This window comes from Leopardus geoffroyi, chromosome C1 (genome assembly GCF_018350155.1).
Source record: "Leopardus geoffroyi isolate Oge1 chromosome C1, O.geoffroyi_Oge1_pat1.0, whole genome shotgun sequence".
Lineage (NCBI taxonomy): Eukaryota > Metazoa > Chordata > Mammalia > Carnivora > Felidae > Leopardus > Leopardus geoffroyi.
In genome coordinates, this window is record NC_059328.1 from 15,860,754 (window position 1) to 15,881,889 (window position 21,136).

The 21,136-nt window shown below is 55.2% G+C and overlaps 1 protein-coding gene across 4 annotated transcripts in view; it reads right to left on the reverse strand.

The window, feature by feature from the left end:
* LOC123597337 (RAP1 GTPase activating protein) overlaps positions 1-21,136 on the reverse strand; it is a 49,957-nt gene that overhangs the window by 23,233 nt on the left and 5,588 nt on the right. For all 4 annotated transcript variants that reach the window (XR_006712088.1, XM_045476001.1, XM_045476002.1 and 1 more), the window contains exon 3: positions 4,015-4,108. Coding sequence is in view for 3 of the 4 variants with exons in the window: in XM_045476001.1 (XP_045331957.1) it covers positions 4,015-4,108 (94 nt within the window). In the remaining variant the exon portion in view is untranslated. The remainder of the gene's footprint in view (positions 1-4,014; positions 4,109-21,136) is intronic.

The window sequence follows — 21,136 nt, forward strand, 5'->3', positions numbered from 1 at the left end:
GCCTGCCCGGCTCCGGGAAAGTCGGGCTGAGCCGGCTCCGCGGACCCCCTCGGGCAGGCCGCCCTCGCTCTGGTCCTCACCTGCCAGCCGGCCCCAGCGGGCAGCGAGCCCCTCCGCGGACGGCCGGGGGGCGCCAGGGGCCGCGGCTGCGCCATCCCGAGCCTGGCCCGGCCCGGCCCCCGCCCCGGCGGCGCTTCAGCTGGCCCGGCCGGCTCCCGCCCGCGCGCGCCCCTGCCCGGGCCCCGCAGCGCCGAGCTCCGCGCTCCCCGCTCCGGGATCCCGGCGGCGCGCTGCCTGAGCTGGGCTCGCCGGGCCGCCGGGCCCGGAGGGGGCGGGGCGCCAGGTACGGGCGTCGCGGGGGCGGGGCTTCTGAGATCCGGGGCGGGGACAGAGGAGCCCCCCCCCTCCTGCCCCCTCCCCCCCGCCCGTGCGGGCCCGGCTCGCGGTTCCCGGACACTGCGCCTGCGCGCTCTCGCCGGCGCGCTGCAAGCTTTCGGCGCGTGGGGCCCTACGGAGACCCGAGGCTCTGCTCAGCGCGCCCCTATCCCGCCTTCTTTGTCTTCCCACACTCTGGGGATCCGCCTCGGGGCCTCAAGGACGGGGTTCTTGGGACAGGCTGTGAAGCCGGGCAGGAAGAGGAGAGAGGGTTACTTCATAGAGAGCTTTCCTTGAGCACCTACTTAATGTTGGACTCTTGGCGAGGATGACCTCTCCCCACAATCCAGGAGGTACGAGTATCATCCCCATTTTACGGAATAGAAGACTGATTCCAAAAGGTGAAAGATCATGCCCAGGTTCACACAGCTAGGAAGAGGCAGAACTGGGAATCCAGGGAAAGGCCTGGAGCTGCTCTCCCCTCCCTCCTCATCTCCCCTCACCCTCTAATGCCTGACAGTGGCTGGCGGGCTTCCTTCCTTCCCCGGTTCCCGTGCCCACACCGGACCCTAACTGCCCCTGATCCTAGGGGAGGGAGGGAACAGGGACTGCCAAGACCCCACCGTACAGAGTGCACTTCGGGACATGAGGGTTCTAGCACTGGCCTTGCCACAACTTGCTGAGTGGACTTGAGTGAGTCCCTGTCACCTCTGTGGGCTTCAGTTTCCCATCCGTAAAATAGAAGGCCACCAGTCTTCCCACCTCTGCAGACCCTTCCGGCTGACCCTGCATTGTGTCTGCCGCCACTGTGCACTGGGGTGCCGGAGCCTCAGCACCCCTTCCCCAGACATGCTGGGAAAGCGGCAATTGCTTCCTGAGCTGTGGCCAAGTCAACACCTGCTGCTTTGGACCCTGCAGGGGCAGGCCTGCCCACCAGCTCAGCGCACAATCTCTCTTCAGCTTCCTGGAGAAGCTGCCAGTAGCTGCCCATCACCCTCCATCTCCAAGGCAAGGGCTCCTGGAAGGAAGGCACTGGGCCTTCCTTTCCTCCAGACCTGGCCCTCGGTCAGGCTGGAGCCCGGCAGCCGGCGGGAACTCTGGAGATGTGTGTTCCAGACACGGTGTAGCTTTGTTTTTAATAATTAACAGCAGCAAATATTGATTTACACAGGCACTTCCAGGCCTGAGCGCTTCCGGGCACCCATCGAAATGCAGCCAGAGAAATGTCCATTCCCATACTGGGAGGAGGTGAGACCTGCTCACATCATTGGAGATGTCTGTGTGACAGGTGGAGTCGAGAATGTACACACTCCATGGAGAATGTGATGCAGCTGTGCGTGTGTGTGTGTGTGCGTGTGTGTGTGTGTGTGTGTGTGAGTGATTCTCAGACCAGATAAGGCCGTGTGTGCATGGACATCATGGGTACCTGTATTTGTGTTTGTACATGTGTATCTGTATACACATGCATGTGTACATGTGCAAGTCTCTGAATATGTTTGCAGACATGTGAATTTGTCCATGGACATGGGTGTGGGCAGACTGTGCACGTACATGTGTGCAGATTTCTGAATTCCTAAGTGGAGAAACCCCTATGGGGGGCAAGGTAGGAGGGCCCCGAATAGCTCAGTGTCTGTACAAATGTGGTCTTCCAATGAGAGGGGAATGTCCCTTCTGGGTGTTCTGTCCTGCCCTGGAAATGTAGCATTGCTGATACAGTTCGGCGTCTTGATTTCCACTTTCCAAAGTTACTTTCACGGTCATCGCCCAGCTGCAAGCCAGCAAGGTGAGTAGAGAAGAAATTGGCCCCTCTGTTTTACAGATGACGAATCTGAGCCTCAGAGAGGGGCAGGGACTTACCCTTGGCACAGGGAGGTCACCTGCCACTCAGACTGGCTCCATCAACATGATAAATGTTCACAGACTTAGGGGTGCTGGAGGAGGGGCACGAAGAATGTGTCGTTGGCCTGAGTCCCCTCAGCCCCACCACTGCTCTGCTGGGCATCCAGGGAGATCACTCAATCTCTCTGTACCCTGTTTTCCACCTGTCCCCCCCCTACCCCCGTCAAAGGAGGATGACCCACAGACTAGGTCTTGATTCTGGAGTAGGGGTGGGCTGTCAGGATGGGAGTGGTTTAGAGCCCGCTGTCTGGGCTGTGTTGGCACAAATGGAGGCTTTTGGCCAGCTGGGTGGAGGCCAGGAAGCCTGAGGGGAGGCGGCTCAGAGCTAATCCATGAAAGCCAGCCCCGGGCTGTCTGAGCAGGCAGGACTCAGGGCGAGGGGTTGTTTCAACCCTCATTTTCCTGATAGACAGACGGAGGCCCAGGGAGGGGAAGCTATGGTCTAAAGGCACACAGCCCGTGGTGGGAATCAAGGCCCCTTCCTGTATGCTTAGGGGGAGAGGGACTAGGGGGTCTCAGTCATGAACCCAGGTGCCATTGAGTCGTTCCCTTCCTGCCAAGCCCCAGGATCCACATGGCCCCATCTTGGGCTTTGGCCCAGGCACAGGGAGCAGGAGATGGTCTCAGGAGCTCCCTGATGTTGCCCTAGGAGCCCCCTTGGAGGTGGTGGAATCCCACAAGGATTCCAGTCCCTGGCCCTCTGCCTTCCTGGCCAAGGAGAGGTACATGGCCCTTCTTCCAGGCCCGAGTGTGGGAGAAGAGCTTAGCAGGCCCTGTGCTTGCTATTTCCTGACTGTGTGACCTTAGGAAAACCTCTCTGAGCATCTGAATCCTCACCTGGAGAATGCCTGCCATCCAAGGTTTGATGAAATGACCAAGAGGCATGATGATGTCTGTGGACATGCTTTAGAAACCGTAAAGTATACTGCAAAAGAGAGGGTTCATTTCCTTCTGCATCAAGGAGGCCACAAGGCCAGGCACTCTGGTCACACAGCGTGAGTTCCGACCCCAGCCCCATCATAACCTATTTGTGTGTCTTTGAGCAAGTAACTTAACTTCTCTGAGCCTTGGTTTTTTTCATCTACAAAATGGGACTAATGGTAGTACTTCCAGTTGGAGGATGAAATGAAATAGTGCCTATAAGCCATTAAGTACCCACCTGGCATATAATAACTCTCAATAAATGCTCGTGGTTGTTACTGGTGTTCTGCACAAGTTGCTCGGTTATTTATCTCTTACCTGGACTGTGGCTCCTTGAGGACAGGGTCTGTGTCCAATTGATTTCTGGCCCCTCAGCGCCCAGCACAAAGTCTGATACAAATCAAGTGCTCGGCGAACACGTTTGATTTTGATGATCTCCTTCACAGGGCTCTCACCCTGTGCCAGATATCATGGGTGGAATGTTTTATTGGCACTTTTTTCATTAAATCCTCACAATAGCTCCGTGCCAGGTACTATCATCATTCCGGGCTTACAGACAAGGAAGCCGATGGGGATGTTGATCATGAAGGTGATGGAGAATAGCTGTTTGGCTAGTTTGTTCCCAGCTGTCCTGCCCCCTCCCCAACAGTGATACAGGCCCCGGCCCAGCGCACTCAGGGGTGAGGAGTGGTGTCCCCTCGGGGAGCTAAGCCTCAAGCAGCATCTGCATGAACACTTGACCGCTGTCCGCTAGTCATTCTTAATTCTCTGTCCGCCCCAGGGTCTCCAGACCAGGGGCAATGGGGAGGGGGCACTTACCTTGGGGTGGAGTGAAGCAGTGTGGGAGGGAACGAAGTCCACTCGTGGCAGGTCTAGGGCTTGAGGAAAGCACTGGTTCTGCCCATCACTCCTCCTGGAAGAAAGAAGGGGTCTTATGGTCAAGGAAGGCTCCAGGCTGGGAGGTTTGTGAACTCTGGGAGGAAGAATCGCTCTCAGAGTCGGAGGACAGATTTCATGGAGGGGAGGTCATGGGTTCCCCAGGAGGAGGGAGAGGAGGGGCTTCTGGAGCAGGGTTGCCAAACAGGCTCTCCTTCCCCGGAGATCAGAGATGTGGACAGGGTCTCTCCCCGAGTTCTCCATTAGGCCTGCCCAACACATTCCTGTCAAGAGGACGTCCACAGCCCGTTCTGAAGCCCATTCTGAAGATGGGTAAACTGAGGCAGGGGGCAGTGAGGGTTGCTGTAAAGGGCTAAGTCCTGATCTCTGTACTAAGCAGGGAGCTCAACCTCTATAGACCCCTTCCTGAGCCTTCAGAGAAACGCAGCCTTAGGGCTGAGAGGACACTTGGGTGACTGCTATTCTTTTTTTATTTTTTATTTTATTTTATTTTATTTTATTTTTTTTGAGAGAGAGACAAGCATGAGTGGGGAGGGGCAGAAAGAGAGGGAGACACAGAATCTGAAGCAGGCTCCAGGCTCTGAGCTGGCAGCACAGAGCCCGAGGCAGGGCTCGAACCCACGAACCGCGAAATGGTGGCCTGAGCCGAAGTTGGACGCTTACCCGACTGAGCCACCCAAGCGCCCCTGGCAACTGCTATTCCTAATGACAATAGTAATAGCTGACAGCCACTGGGCCTACTATGTGCCAGGCCCTGTGCCAAGCCCCTCTTTCCAGGCCTGAGGGCACAGACTCCTCACCACACTGGTATTCTCATTTAACAGATGAGGACCCAGAGGCATGCAGAGGTCATACAGCTGGTCAGGGGCAGAGCCAGCCTCTGAGTGAGGCCTGACTCCAAGCTCAGCCTCTTTGCCCACACCCACACCCCTCCCTGAGGAAAGGAAGCAGGTCTGATGAGGGTGAAGTCAGCTCCTGTCACCCTAGAAAGCCTGCTGAGGAGGCCACCTCTGGGGTCAGGGAGAGGAAATGCCCAGTGGCTCCTGGGACCCAGGGAGCCCAGGGCCGGGCGAGCCAGCCCGGCTCACCCAGCCCTGGGCTCCCTCCTGCTGCCCAGGGCCACCCTGACGTGTCTGCAACCCCGCCCCGGTCCCATCAACGGAGGCTGGTCCTGAGAGGGTGAGTCATTCCAGCTGCCAGATCTTCCGTGGCCCACAGCAGCGGGCTTGAGTCAGGCCAGTCTGGGACTGCCCCTCCCTGAAAGGGGGAGGGGCTGCAGGAGCCTGGCCCAGGAAGGAGACCCTGAGGACCCTCGGAGCCCCCCTGCCCACTCTCCTCAGCCCAGCCTCTCTGGTTAGGAGAGACAGCTGAGAGGAGCCGTCCACATCCACAGCTCGGCTGCAGGCACCAGAAGCCTCTCCACCTCTCGGGGGCTGCTGGCATCTAAAAGCGGGGCCTGCACTAAGCAGGGCATCTGACGCAGAAAAAGAGATATGGTGGCAGTGGCATTTCAAGCCATGGCATCACTGTGAAGAAGAACACTTACCTGTTGTATGACCTTGAGTCAGTGCCACACCCCTCCTAGCCTCTGCTTCCAAAAAAGTTTCATCATAGAGCCTGGGTAGCTAGTAGGTATTTACTCAATAAGTTCTCTGGTATTCATTCATTCATGGTAAACTCTGGCTCCCCAAGTTAGGTCTCTTTAGTTATTTGTTGAATGGATAAATGATTGAAGGAATCAGTGACTGAATGAAGGCTGGCAGTAGGGAGCCACTGGAGGTGTGTGAGCAAGGGAACCGCCTGTACTTAGGTCCCCATTGTTTGCCAGGTGTGCTGACCTGGGGAGAGACTGGAGCTGGGGGAGTAGAGAGAGGCCCACAGAAATGGTCCAGGCAAATTCCACTGAGGTCACCCTGGGGACTCTTTGTCAAGACCTGGGTCATGTGCCTAGAACTGTATCAAGCATTTTACACCCTCACTACAGTGCTGGGAGATTGGCATCACGTATCCCCAATTTTATAGATGGAAAAACTGAAGCTCAAAGAGGTGAAGCCACTTCCCCTAGCAAATGGGTGACAGAGCCAGAACTGAAAGCCCACGCCCTTGACTGAGTAAGGCCAGCGCCAGCGGGGTGGAAAGCAGAGGCTGCCCAGGGACCAGGAAGTGCTGGGGTTGCAGCCCAGCTGAAGCTGGATCCCCTTAGTGGTGGGGACACGGGGACAGTGGTGTTGGCGTGGCCCTGGCTGCCCAGCGGAGGTTGTCGCCTATGATGGAGCTATTTGGGCCCTGTTCTTCTGCCTGCCCCACTCAGGCCCCCAGGCTCAGACCATGGCCACTGCAGGTCAGTCTGGCAACAGCTCCCTGACGCACTCCCCTTCCAGAACCCGCTCAGTCTGAGCTTCCCCATGGCCATTTGTCCGTCTTGCACAGGGCTGCTCATGCTGGCACAGGACTAGGGAGGTCTCTGGACACAAGGAGGCGGGCGGCGGTCTGGCTTCCATCGGGGACCCTGCCGTAAGGCCCTCAACTCTCTAGTTCTTGGATGGCTAGAGCAGGCCCCTCACAGGCAGTACCTAGCACCCCACCCCCTGCCAGGCAACTCCTCCACCTACAAGGTCATTGCTGAGGCCCTAAAGGGCAGGGGAAGGGAGAGGCTCCACAATGGGGACAGAGCAGGAATTGGACGCTCTGGGCCCTGCCTGCCCCCATCCATCCCAGCCCCGAGGGAACAGAAGGACAGTAATAACAAAAGCCACAGCCTACCTGTGCCTTGTATGATTCCACTTAATCACCACAGCAACCCAAGTGAGGCAGGTGCTCAAAAACTGCCTGCTTTACACACAAGGAAACTGAAGCTCAGAAAGGTATGTTAACTTGCCCAAGGTCACACAGTGAATGAGGCAGAGCAAACATTGGAATCCAGGTTTGTCACTCTAGAGCCCAAGATCTGAACTTCATAGCAGAGGCAGACCTAGCAAGTCCCATTCGAGAGGTAATGAAAACAGCAACAGCAAAGGACAGCCAGCACTGATACCCGACCTGCCCTGGGCAGGCTCTGCTCTAACTGCTTCGCTTGGATTCACTCACTGAACACCCTTCTTTCAAAGGAGGGCACTAAGACACAGAGAGGTTCAGCAACTTGTCCAAGGTCATGCTGGCAGTAAGTGAAATACAGAGGATTTGAACCCTCAACCATCCGGGTCTAGGTACTGTGCCCTAATGCTATACTATACTGACTGAGCAGATACTAGTTGCTCAATAAATAACCTGGAAGGGACGAATAAACTCAACCTGCCACCTCCCTCCCTACCTCCCCATGCCTCCTCTCCCCCTGTTGGCCTCCCTCATCTCACACCCATCTCATCCCCACCTTTCTAGCCATCCTCCATTCCCCTTCTGCCTCTGCCCTCTGTGGACCTCCCCCAACTTGGCCATTTTCCTCCCTCTCATGAACTTGAACTTCTCTGTCTCTCCTCCCCTCTCTATCCCACCCTCGCCTCCTTCCTTCTAATCTCCACTGTTCTGTTCACGTGGGGTCTGGCCCTCTCTGCTTCTCTGAAAACCTTCCAGACCCAATGGCCTGGCTCAGCTTAAAATGCTTTGCATTCTGGGGCACCTGGCTGGCTCAGTCGGTGGAGCATGTGACTCTTGATCTCCAGGTTGTGAGTTCAAGCCCCATTTTGGGTGTGGAGATTACTTAAAAATAAAAAAAATATATTTTAAAAATGCTTTGCATTCCCTCTGCACATGCAGCAGCTGGAAGGTGCCTGGAGCATGCTGGGACTCAGGGAACTCTCCCCTTTTCCTTTTCCCCCTTCCATGACCGAAGTCATATCTGCACAGCACTCTTGCAGTCTAGTGTCTCATCTGATCACCGCAGCAGCTTTGTGAGGTTGGCTATTATCCACCTTTTTTCCAGATAAGAAAACTGAGGCTCAGAGAGGTTAAGTGACAAGTCCACGGTCACACCAGGGAAAGGGGAGAACAGAGGTTTAACTCCAGCTCAAGGTTCTTCTACTACATACATCACGGCTGCTCTCAACCCAGGACCTCAGCCCTGTCACCTAGCCTTGGCCCCCGGTGGCCTCCCCATGGCAGCCCCCCCCCCCCCCAAGCTCCTGCAGCTACCGCCAAGCATCTTCCAGGTCCAGCTCCAATCCTTTCCTGTCTGGCCTGGACACTTGCCTACAGGTACAGAAGACCTGGACACAGAAAAAGGTGGCAGCAAGAGAGGAGGTAACTTGCCCAAGGTCACACAGAAAGCCTGAGCCAACCTGGCATCTGGGCCAGGCACATTCCAGGGTCACCTTCAGGCCCCGGAGGTGTGTGGCTGCCGGCCAGCTGGCCCCAGCTCCCCACCCTCTCAATGCACCCATCTCTCCCAGGGAAAGGGCGCAGCAAGGGGGTGGGGGAGGGGCCCAGTGGCCCAGCTCCTGAGTGGGATGGGCCAGGCCGGAAGCTGCTGCTGACAGCTCCTGGGTTTCTTGGCAACTGTCACTGCGCCTCCTCCCATCCCTTATCTCCACATCGAGGTAACAATAATAATCACACTGTCATGAGTACAGCTTTTTGTACTTTTCAAAAGTGCTGTTTATCTGCTCACTCCTGGGAGTCTCACCGGAACTGGAGTGGGAGATAAGGCAGTCGCTAGGATCCCCAATTCCTGGAAGGATAAACTGAGGCTCAGAGAGGTTAAACCACCACCTTGAGGTCACCCAGGAAGGCAGAAGTAGACTGGGGACCAGAACCCAGGCCTTCCATTAGTCCAGGGCTCCAGATGCCACACTGGGGTAGGGGGCATCTCCGGGTGGTTCCCCACACTGCCAAACCACAGGCATGGTGGGGGGGGAGATAGGTAAGACTGAGGACAGTTGACCAGATGCCTTCCTGGGTTGTTTCCCCACTGTTAACCAGCTGGAGAGTTGATGGGAGGGTCCTGTCTTTCTCCTCATAAGGCTGCTGTGAGACACAGAGTAGAGTAAGCACTATAGAAGTGTTTGCTATTATGATTAATTATTATTAATATTAGCCACTCTCCTGGGAACCTCACCCTTTCAGGGCATTAGAGCAGTGGCTGGGCTGTCCTTTGGGTATGACTTGGTTCTTTGGCCACCCAAAGATAGTTGCCCTGGATGGAGGTCCCCAGGTGGGTGTGGCCCCTGCTGACTCTCCCAGCCTCATCTCCACGCACACCCCCTTCCTGTCCTGCCCCAGGCACCTTGTCCTAGCCTGTTTGGGCTGCAAGCAGTTTTCCAAATAAGCCACGCTGTTTCACACTGCCGAGCCTTGGCACAGGCTGTTTCCTCGGCTGGGGGCTCCCTTCTCCTTCTTGGCCGCCTGGTGAACTATTCATGCTTTAAAGTTCCTTTTAAACAGGTGAAACTCTGGTGGCCAGAGTAGGTAACACATGACCACCAAGGCAGGAAGCCTGTGATGGGGAGCAGGGGAGCTAGGCAGGTGCAGGACAACACACACACAAGTTGGGAAACCAGACTTGGGTGGTTGGGGGGGCAGAGCAGGTGCTCAGCTAGCCAAGGAACACAGGGCCAAGAAGGACTTGTGAGGGAGGCTAGCCCAGGATAGGGTCCTGAGAGGTCCAGACGAGCCCAGCACTGGTCACCAGAGGACAGGGTCCCTTGAATCTCCCTGGCCTCCATGGAACCAGCTGGTTCGACCAATCTGGTGACTCATGTGGGGGACGGCAGAGGGTACAGACCTCAAGGCGAGAAGCAGGTACACAGGGCTACTCCTGTGGGCCCTCACCCCCCCCCCCCCGCCCCGAGAGAGGCCACTCTGGATGGGGCTTGGGGGCTGCCCACATCTCCCAGCTGTGGTATCGTGTCTGAGGGGACTCTGATCTCCTGAAACCAGAGACTGGAGGCTGCACTGGAATTGCCCCTTCCCCTGGGGGCCACAGAGGCCCATTGTCTCCAGTGCTCAGACATCCGGCACTGCCTCCCCCCACCCTCCCGCTTGCCTCTGTCTTGCCAAGATGCCACGGAAGGTGGCCAGGGACAGCCCGGTGAGCAAGTTTCTGAAGCTAGGCCCAGGGAGCCCAGCCCCCTCCACCCAAGGCCCACAGGGAGGGGAGGGACACAAGCATGGCTGCTCCTGACTATCCTTTCCCCAGGCACCTTCCACCTCTCTACCAGGATTCAAGAGGAAGTGTGGGGGTGGGCGGGAGCCAGGCGCTGTGATGTCCCGTAATCCGTAATTGGCACAACCCAGATCGCTGTTTCAGAAATAAGGAAGCAGAGGCTCATCGAGGTTGCAAGATGGGCCAGGGGGTCCCGCAACCACCAAATGGTAGAGCTGGCAGAGTCACCCTGGGAGTGGGGAGCAGGCCTCAGTCTCCACGCTGCACAGAGGGGGTGGGCAGGGACGTAGCACGTGGAGTCCCCACCCTCACTCCATGCTGGCTGAGCGCCAAAACACCCGGATGCCGGAGCCGGGCCAGGTAGTGGCCTCCTGAGCAAACAACAGGTTGGCAGCCCGGAGAGGAGGTCATGGGACCGGCCCCCTCCCGGGGGCGCAGCACCTAAGGACCGGGCCTCCCATCCACCTGCTGAATGCCAGGGCCTCCCCTGCCCAGGTGCCAGAGCCAGGCTGTGGCCTGGGCCTGACCCTCCCTGCCTCCCCGGGACTGACTCCTCCCGGCACCTGACTCCTCCCGGCACACGGGGCAGGGAGAGGAGCCATACTGAGGTGACCCAGCCACCCAGCCTCTTCCTGCTTGGGTAATAACAACACCTGCTGACCCAGCCTGGTACTTTACAGAGTGTCCTTTCACTAGGCCCCCTCAACAGCCTCACAAAGAACCTAAGGCGGTAACATCATCTCCATTCCGCACGGAAGAGACCTGAAGCCAAGATGGCAGTGGTGACTTTCCCAACGTGCCGCACCTGAAGCTGGAACCCACTGCTCCACTCCTTGGCCCACGGCTGCAGGACGGCTCCCATTGATGGGCCTGCCACAGGCTGCCACCCTCAGCGCCCAGGGAGAGCGTGAGCCAGAGGCCGTGAGCAAGACCCTTCCCGGCACCCATGAGCTGGGGCCCATGCCACCTACACCGCACCTCCCTCGTTAACCTTATTGTCCTTCCCTGCCTGTGCAGCCCAGGGGGTCGGTGTCCCTTTTCTGAGCTCCATGCATTCCTTCACTCACGCACTCAAGCTTCGTCATCTACCCCCTCCCCCACTTGCCCTTCACTCCTACACTCAGTTATTCATTCAGGATTCGCGTCCTGCTGCCTGCTCTGGGCCTGACCGTGCTGCTGGGCATGGGCATCTGAGCGGGGTGAGCCAGGCCTCCCCCATCTCAAAGCAAAGCCCCAGTGACACCCGCCCGACTGTTCTCCAGCTGTTCTCCGCATTCCTTGGGCCTCAGTGCCCAGACACTGAACCCTCCAGTGCCGAGGTCTTGTTTGATCCATCCCTCTCCCTCCCCAGCTGGTGGGCTTGCCACTTCGTGGGCCCCGGGCCAAGCTGGTGAGCAGAAGTCCCTGCCAGGCCAAGACAGAGGGGGACAAGGTCACCATCTCCTAACAGAAGGCGACAAGGAGAAGCCTTAGCTCTGTCTCTAAATCACCATGTGGACAGAATTAAGTCACCACGACCTCTCCAAGCAGATTCCACTGGGAACTGGGACTCAGACTGGATGGTGCTAAGGGGCAGCTCTGACATCCTACAGGAGGATGAACAGGAAGATGAGACACTACACTGAGCTGGGTCTGCTGAGGACTGAGTGAACCAGAACCCTGGAGGGCTTACTCTGCCCGGCAGGGGCTGTGGAGGGGCCCTTCAGCTCCTCTAAGCCTCTTCTTTTCTCTGAGCCTCAGTTCCCTCATCTCCCAAATGAAACAGTAATACCTACTTTGCAGGGTTGTTGTATAGAATAAATTAGAGATTATACGTACAATCTGACTAGCCTGGAGCTACTCAGTATATAGTAAGTGTTCAATAAATCACTGGCTCCTGCTGGGAGAGGCAGTGTAACATCACAGGTGTGGGTTCTGGAGCCAGACTGCCTGAGTTTGCATCCTAGCTCTGCCACTTAACAGCTGTGTGACCTTGGGCAAGTTGCTTAACCTCTCTGAGCCTCGATTTCCTTATCTGTGCAATGGGGATAACAACAGTGCCTGCCTTCAAGGGTTGTCATGAGGACTGAATAGGTTATTACATGCAAAGTATGTAAACATTAACCATGAGCATTTCCTGGCCTTCCCTTCTCTCCTCCTTTCTTCCTTCTTCGCTTCCTCTGTGGGCTGCTGAGGACTCAGGCAGGACTCCTAGGTGGAGGTTGTGAGAAAGTGGACTGGAGCTGCCCAAGAGTAAAACCACGAGCGTGTAAGGGACTGAGCAAAGGCAAGCAGAGCCTCCAGGGATGTCATGGGGAGACAGGTGTGGGGACAGGAGTAAGGGCAGCATGACCTCTCAGGCACCTCCCCCACTTGGAATCTCTGCCTCTTGATGGCTCTGGGATCTCTGTGGTCAGGGACAGAGGCAGTGGGTAAATCCCCATTATTTGGAGGAAGTAGACTTTTCTACCGGGGCATATGGATTGCTACCACCTCTCTGTAAAGGTTTTGGCCACTCCTGTTATGGACAAAAATGTAAATACTCTTTGGCCCAGCCACTCCCTTTATACGCAAATGCACAAAAATATATGAACAAATGACATTCACTGCAGCAGTGTTTGCAATAGCCAACATCTAGAAGCCACCTCAATGGTCCATTAAAAGGAGGCTGGATAAATGCATTAAGGCACATGCAAACAGTCAGGGACCATGCAGTGATCACAAAGGGGGCCTCTGTCCTGATGGAAAAAGGGGTTTGAGGCCTATTGTTAAGTAAAAAAAAAAAAGCAAGTTGCACAACCAAAATCTCACTTGTGAAAATTAAAAATTAAATGCAAAAGTTCACATGGCTTGTCTCTAGGAAGCGGGACCACCAGGAACTCCTGCCTTCTATAGGATATATTTTTCTGCATTGTTTGGAGTTTTTCTTTTTTTTTTTATTTTTTATTTTTTGAATGTCTATTCATTTTTGAGAAAGAGAGAGAGGGTGAGTGGGGGAAGAGCAGAGAGAGAGGGGGACACAGAATCTGAAGCAGACTCCAGGCTCTGAGCTGTCAACATAGAGCCTGATGTGAGGCTTGAACTCAAGAACCATGAGATCATGACCTGAGCCAAAGTCGGACGCTTAACCAACTGAGCCACCAAGGTGTCCCGTTTGGAGTTTTTCAATGAGCACTTATTATTTTTGTAGTTGGGGGGTGGGTGGGGCGGGGAGATTTTGTTTTTAAGGAAATCTGAGCATTTACTATAAGTCAGCTCTCTGAGTACCTGACCCTTACCTTTCTCAATCATCTTAAGGAGATCCTTACTCCTTAGTCCAAGAAGGAGAAACTGATATGGAGAGAGGTTAAATACCATGGCCAAAGTCCCCTGGCCAGGAGTGACAGCTGGGCTGTATCCCCAGTTCTGGCTAATTCTAAAGCCCACACTCTTTCCCCTACATTAAGCATGAGGCAACCTTTTCTGAGGGTCAGGGAAGAGAGAAAACAGGAGAAAAGCAGCCCAGGCAGCTGGGCACAGGGCTGTGCCCCCTGGGACCTCAGCTGTCATGTCCTGGGAGCCAGGCCAGCTGGGGTTAGCCCACTGGGGACAGGGCTGTCTGCCTCATTTGCAAATGCAAATGCGGGCTCTGCTCCTGGCTTCAGCTCATGCCCTGAGCTGCCCCAGGCTGGCAGGCTGGCAAGTGCCCAGCCCCTCCACTGACTTCACCCCCCGAGGCTGTGGGGTCACTAGGCAGGTGGGCATGCACTGGGGCTCCAAATAACTTTCCATGTTGATCAGCCTGTTTCTTGAAGAATTTGTCATTGAAGGTCGCCTGCCACATTTCCAGTGACAGGCTGGAAAGGTGACAAGCACGTCCACTTGTGCCCGAGTTTGGAAGGGCCAGTGAACACATCTAGAAGTTAGACGGACCTGAGTTCCAATCCTGGCTGGGTCAAGCTCTAGCTGTGTGGCCTGAGGCCAGTCACTTCACCTCTCTGGAACCTGTTTCCTCAGCTGTAAAACAGTGTGGACAACGCTTTCCTGCAGGGCTGCTGGGAGAATTCAATGAGATAATGCATGTCAACGTACTCCTTAAGCTAGAAGCCACCTTCCACGTGCAGGGGAGGGTTATGATCCTGCACGTGTGTGTGCAAGGCACATGTGCACATCCGTGCGCCTGTGGAGTGGACAGAGGATCCTGGCTGGACCAGAGGGCCCTGCCACCCACAGTCAGCAAGCAGGCGGGGCAGATGTCTGACACTTTCTCTAGTAGCCCCCTCAGGGTTTTCTGCAGCTCTGCTCGGTGGTGAGAAAGGGTGAGTGTCTCTGTGGGGGAGGTTGTAGATGGAGGCCTGGCAGGAACGTGAAATGTGGGTGGGAGAGAAAGCATTCGTGTCTGGGCCGTGCGGGGGTTTGTACGTGAGCATGTTTGTATCTATCACGTCACCCGCCTGCCTAAAAGCCCTTGGTGGCTTCTCACCACATGCGGGCTGCACGTGGCCCACAAGGCCCTGTGTGTCTGTCCCACCCCCAGGCCTCGGCAGGCCCCACACCCCCTACCTGTTACACTCTCCCCGTCTTCCCCCGTCACACCACGTAAACTACCCTCTTATCCAGTCTTTCTGGAGCCTCACACTGGGGCAAGCTGTCACCACCCTGACCAGCCTCCCCAGAAGCCTGACCTGGGCCATCGCAGACTGACCAGTTTGGTTTGCACATGTCCTGGTGTGACCTAGACCACGGTCCATCTCTCCTTGTAGAAATGGAGCTTCCTCGGGTGAAGACAGGGTCTGTTTGGGGGCCTGGCACACTGTCGATGTCCAATTATGCTCTGCTCCAGGAGGGACTGTGTGTGTTAATAACTCTGTGTTCATGACAAAGCTGTCTGGACGAGAGTCAAGTCCATGAGCATAAGTATGGAAATTATGTGCACGTGCATGTGCGTGTGAGGGGGTCACCTCAAAGAAACTCTGGCCCCGTGGATGGGCCAGATGTGGGAAAGGCCAAGGCACTCTGTGGCCAGTGTCCACACCCAGGATGGCTTGGGGGGAGAGAGAAAGCAAGCATGAGTTCCCTGCCCCAAGCCCCTCCTAAAATAGCCAGGCTCAGGGTCTCTGTGACAGACCCCAGAATACTTCTGGGCAGGAGGGCAGCCAGGCAGGGGCCAGCTCAGAGGACCTTCTGCTCACTTGGGGCCCAGCCCAAGCCTGGTCCTGCATGCCTGCCCACATGCCCACCCCCTCCCCTGGACCTGCCTTGTGAACAGCAGTTCCTGATCGGAGAGAAGGTAGGGCCTCCAAACCCCTGCCTGCTCAGCTGCCTTCCAGCTGCTGCCAGGAGGTGATCTGGAATGTTCCAGATCTGAGATGGGGCAAAGAATCTTATTCCTGCCTCAAAGCCTTTATACTCACTCTGCCCTCTATCTGAACTACCACAACCAGCTCCTTCCCACTGAGGCCTTGAGAGGCCCTCCATGATACCCTTAGAAAAGGGGGACCCCTTCCCACCCACCCCATCCCTCATTACTCATCATCCATCTGAAATTACCTAATTTGTCTGTTAGCTCATTTTGCATCTGTCTCCTGGACCGTGGGGTAACCTGCACGAGGCCAGATACCACATCCATCAGGTTTGCCTCTGGATCCCCAATTCTTAGACGCTACCTGGCACACGGTAGGGACTCAATGAGTGTTTGTTGAATGGACAAATGGCTAATGGAAACCATGAAAGAATCCTGTGAGGTGAAGCCTGTCCCTATTTACAGGTGAGGAAACTGAGGTTCAGAGAGGTGGAGTCTCTAGTTCAAGATCACACAGCAGTCAGACCAGGCCAAGATTAGGGACTATCTGTCTCTGCTAGAAACCCAGCACACTGAAGTGTTTTGTAGCCAATCTTCCCATGGTATAGGTAGGAAAATGAGCCTCAGAGAGCGAGGGTGATGTTTCTCCAGGACACCTGGGAGGGACCCAGAAGGTTCCATCCCTCCTCCAGCATGTGGCTCGAAGCTGGTGCACTGGCCAGCCCTTTCAAAGTGCCTTGTCATTCCTTTCCCTGTCGCTGAGGTGGGGACTGCTAATACCCCCACCGGACAAAGGAAGAAACCACGGATCAGCCGGCGGGGGGGGTGGGGGGGAGGTCATTGCACAAGGTCACCCAGCCAGGACTCAGTGCAGGCCCGTCTGGCAGCATAAGCCAGCGTTCTTAGGGACAGTGTCAAAGTTGGCGTCCACGGCTGGGGAACACGCTCATGTGTAGGCAGCTCTCACCTCCTGGCAGCTGGTGAGCCTCCAGAGGACAGAATCCGCACAATGCTGCCCCTCCTGCAGGGCCCAGCACATAAGGACGACAGGCACTAACCGCCATCGAAGGCATCGCTCTGGGCCAGGCCTGGTTTTCCACCTTGGAACACATGATCTCATTTGATCCCCACAATAATCTTCGAAGTAGGTGCTTTTGTTTTCTTTGACTTACAGGTGTAAAAAACGAGACCCGGAGAAGTGAACCTACATTATACACAGCACTAGACCCACAGCACAGGGCAGAGAAGTTCCAGGAGAGGGGAGGAGAGCGGGTGATGGGGGCCATGGGAGGCCTCTGCCCAGTGGTGATTTGGGGGTTCAGACCCTCTGGAGCACCCACAGGAAGTTCCGGTGGGGCTTGCAGGATGTGACCTGACGGCTACCCCTGCCACCTTCAGCTGCCGGGTCCAGTTCTGTCCTGTGTCCAGCACGTGCCATCACACGCCTTTCTCTTCCACGTTGCTGCTGGGTCACCTCCTCCAGGAAGCCTCCCCCGATTCCTAGGTGTGGGGGAGGAGTCCTTCTCAGAACTCCCCATAGCCTCCCAACCGATGCTTATCACCTCCATTAGCACCACCTCTTTCCTCATTTCCTGCTCTGGACTGAGAACTCCACAAGGGGCGTGGCCTTGTGTGTCATCTCCAGTGCCCTGTCCCCACTGTCTGGTTGGCCCTCAGAGGGCATCCCCACACTAAATATTTGTTGAATTAATCTGCTGAATGAATGAACGACTGTCTTGGGGAAGACCCTGCCCCGAGGAAAGCCTTTAGGAGATTTGGGAATATTAGCAAAGTCCCCTTTTTAACCACTGCTTCTCAACCAAACCACCTCAACAGCGCCTAAAATTCTAGTACTAGAATCTTAATGAGTCTCTCTTTGGTTTAATGAGTCTTTTCTCTCAAAATGCAAATGCTCTGCGAAAGGGAAAACATCCACCGAGTACACACACTGGACTTATTTCGTTCTAAGACTCCCATGGGGTAAGCAATACAGTTCTCATTGTTATGGACCATCTGAGACTCAGAGAGCCAAACTGCCTTCTGCAAGGCCGCACGGCAAGTAAGAAAACCCGAAGTTGGTTCTAACTCAGGTCTGCCTAAAAACAGAGCCTAAATCTTCCCTTTTGTGCCACCTACAAAGGGACCTGAGTCTGACATCGTTGTGACGGAGAAGCAAGCAGGGCCACCAGACTGAGAACCTGAGAGCAGCAAGAGTGCTCGAGGACCTCCTGTGTCTCTTCGTTGTGCCAAATGTAGGCATATGTGGAAACTAGCCAGAGATGGGGACTCACTGCCCAAGATCACACAGAGTAACAGTGGCAGTCCCAGGAACTGTCCCCCAGGAGGGGGACCTTCTCTTGTCTCCTAAGCTAGAGGGGCTCTTTCTTGGAAGAAGGGGGGGGTCTCTCTGGTCTGAGGTCTCTCCCAGGAGTTCCCACCCCCCCTTGCCCCAACACACAAGGAAATGACCTTTCTCAGAAGGGGGCATCTCTTGGGCCCATAGAAAGATAAGGGAGTCCAAGAGCTGAGCTGAATAGAGGATGAAAATGAGAAAGGGCTGGGACAAGTAGCTGTTGAGTGTAGAAACAACAGACTTGGGGAGGCAACATCACTGCCCGTATCTTGTTAAAGGGCCACTGTGGGCAATGGGAGGCCCCAGAGGCTACATCCAGGCTCAAGCAGCTGATTGTAAGCATGGAAGAACTTTTGATATCCAGCAATGGAATGGGCTACTTTGAGGTAGTGAACCTCCTATCACTAGGAGTGAGCAAGGAAGGGCTAGTCAAGGAGCTGCTCGGAGGTCAAGATGGTCTCAACTAGGGATGGTGGGCTTTGAGACGTCTTGAAAATAAAAGCCCATTTTTCGTAGGAGACCCCTCCCAAAGCCTCATTCCAATACTCAAAATGGTCATGAACCAAAAAAGGGGTTCCTTGCTAGGTGGGAGGTCATAGGAGGGCATCTCAAAGGTCTCTTCCATCTCCCAAGATTCCAGGAGGCCCAAATTCTCTGATTCTAGGATTATACAAAGCCAGGAGTCTGAGACTCAGTTGTTCTGCATGTCAGTTACTGACATATCCAAACTCCTACCTTGACTATAAGCCCCTGCTCAGTCTAGCTCTTCCTCTTCCTCCAAACCCACACCTGATCTCATTTTTTCAGATTTTTTAAAATTTTATTTTGAGAGAGAGTGAGATTTTGAGAGAGAGTGAGAGACCATGAGCAGGGGAGGGGCAGAGAGAGAGAGAGAGAGAGAGAGAATCCCAAGCAGGCTCTACACTGTCAGCGCAGAGCCCAACATGGGGCTTGAACTCATGAACTGTGAGATCGTGACCTGAGCTGATATCAAGAGTCGGAGGCTTAACTGAGCTACCCACGCGCCCGGATCTCATTTTCCCTCATCCCTCCAGCCATATTGGCCTCCTCTCTGTTCCCAAGACACACTAAGCTTGTTCCTGCCTCAGGGCCTTTGCACCTGCTGTTCCTGCAGACAAGAATGCCTCCTTCCCCCTGCTATCTCTTCCCACATCCAGCTCCTCTCATTGTTCAGGTTTTGGTTCAGACGCTACCTCAGAAAGGCCTTGCGCGACTCCCTCCATCATCCTCCAGCCTTACAGCACAGGGTGATATGCAAACTGGAGCCTGGCTACTTAGGTTCAAATCTCAGTCTTGCCAAGAGAACTTACAGGCTCTGTAACCCCTCTATATCTCATTTTCCTCGGCCCTAAACCGGGGGTAGTAACAGTAGCTGCCTCATGGGGTGATTATGAGGATTATATCCATCAATATATGGAAAGTGCTTTTGGAACACAGACCTGCACACAGTAAGATCTAGGTAGCATGAATCTTTGCTTTAAAACTCAGCACAACTGGGGCACCTGGCTGGCTCAGTTGGTGGGGCATGCAAGTCTTGATCCTGGGGTTGTGAGTTCAAGCTCCATGTTGGGTGTAGAGATTACTTAAAAATGAAATCTTTAGGGGCGCCTGGGTGGCTCAGTCGGTTGAGCGTCCAACTTCGGCTCAGGTCATGATCTCGCAGCTCGTGAGTTCAAGCCCTGCATCGGGCTCTGTGCTGACAGCTTAGAGCCTGGAGCCTGCTTCAGATTCTGTGTCTCCCTCTCTGCCCCAACCCACTCGCATTCTGTCTCTGTCTCTCTCAAAAATAAATAAACATTAAAAATATATATTTGAAAAAAATAAATACATAAAATCTTTAAAATTGAGCACAACCACTGCGGTTCTGTCCTTATCTATTGACAGACTGTCTCCTCTATTCCCCATTTTATGGATGAGGAAATTGAGGCTCAAAGATGTGAAATACTGGCCACACCAAGCTCTCTGAAGATCGGGACTGGGTCTGTCTCATTTTCTGCTGGAACTGCAGTCCCTAGAATGTACCTGGCACGTAGTGTTGCTCAGTAGTTACTTGTGGCTGAATAAATAAATGAATGAATGAAAGATGAATAAGTGACCACACTTTATCTGTGCAGTCAGGTGCCTGTGCACCTAAGATTCTGTTTCAGCCTACCTCTGCCCACCCTAGCCCCAAGTGAGCCCAGCTCAGTCAAGGTCCCAGCCTCTCTCAGGAGTGGCTGCGGGGACAGGCAGGCTAATGAGCTGGGGATCAGCATCCGTGCCTCTGGCTGCAGTGGGACCCCCTCACCCTAGCTGGGCCGGGGGAATGAGGCAGGAGCTGCCTCGGGGGAGTCCCTGCCCAGAGGTGTGGTGGCAGGTGTGGGCTCAGGAAGCAGCTGCTGGCTCCCCCATCCTGTGCTCTGCCAGCTGCCCGCCGGGGGCCTGCCCACCAGATGCATAATAGATGAGGAGGCCCAGCGGGCTGTGCCTGCCTGGCATTTCAGAGCCACTAATGAGGCCAGCCTCATGCTTCCTGCAGCAGCACACGGGCCCCCAGGGCTTCCAGCTCAGTGATTACAGAGAGGAGCCACCTGAGGACAGGGGCCACCCACCGCAGCCCCGCACTCAGCACACACAGCATCCGAGAAAGCGAGGGCTAAAGGTCTGGGCTCAGGGGCTCAGGCTGACCGCACTACCAGTCTTGGTTCACCGCTCACTGTGTGCCCCTGGTCCAGCCGCGTCTGCTCTCTGAGCCTCAGTTTCCTCGTCTGTAAAATGGTGAATGGATGGTAACAGTCTCCACTTTGTAAAGCTGGTATAAGGATGGAATGAAGTGACTCACTTGCAGGGCTCGGCCCAGGGCCCGAGACCCAGGAGATGCTTCATATATGGTAGCATTTCCTGGAGATATCTGGGCGACCGGATGGGCCCTCCCAGTGGGATACGTGGGGCTGGGCAGCGGCCTCTGTTTTGGAGGTGCTCAGGATCAGCTCAGCCCATAATCAGAGCTTCCCTCATTCCTGTGGCTTCCTCATTTGGCCAAGGTCCCTTCCTTGGCAGGAGAAACGGCTGGATTCACATCCAGCCCTCACCAGCTCTCAGTCTTGCTTTTGGCCTCCAAAATGGGGGCACTCTTGCCAACCTGCAAGAGTGTCATCATAATGGACCACCATAAACAAATGCCTGGAAAAAAGTGTCATCACAACGGAGACCACCATAAACAAACGCCTAGGGAAAAAATGCTCAGCACCCGCTGGCACTTAATCCTTGCTGGGTCCTGCCTCCTCCTCCCAGGCTCCCAGCTTTAAGGTCCTCTTCTCAGGCCATTTCCAGA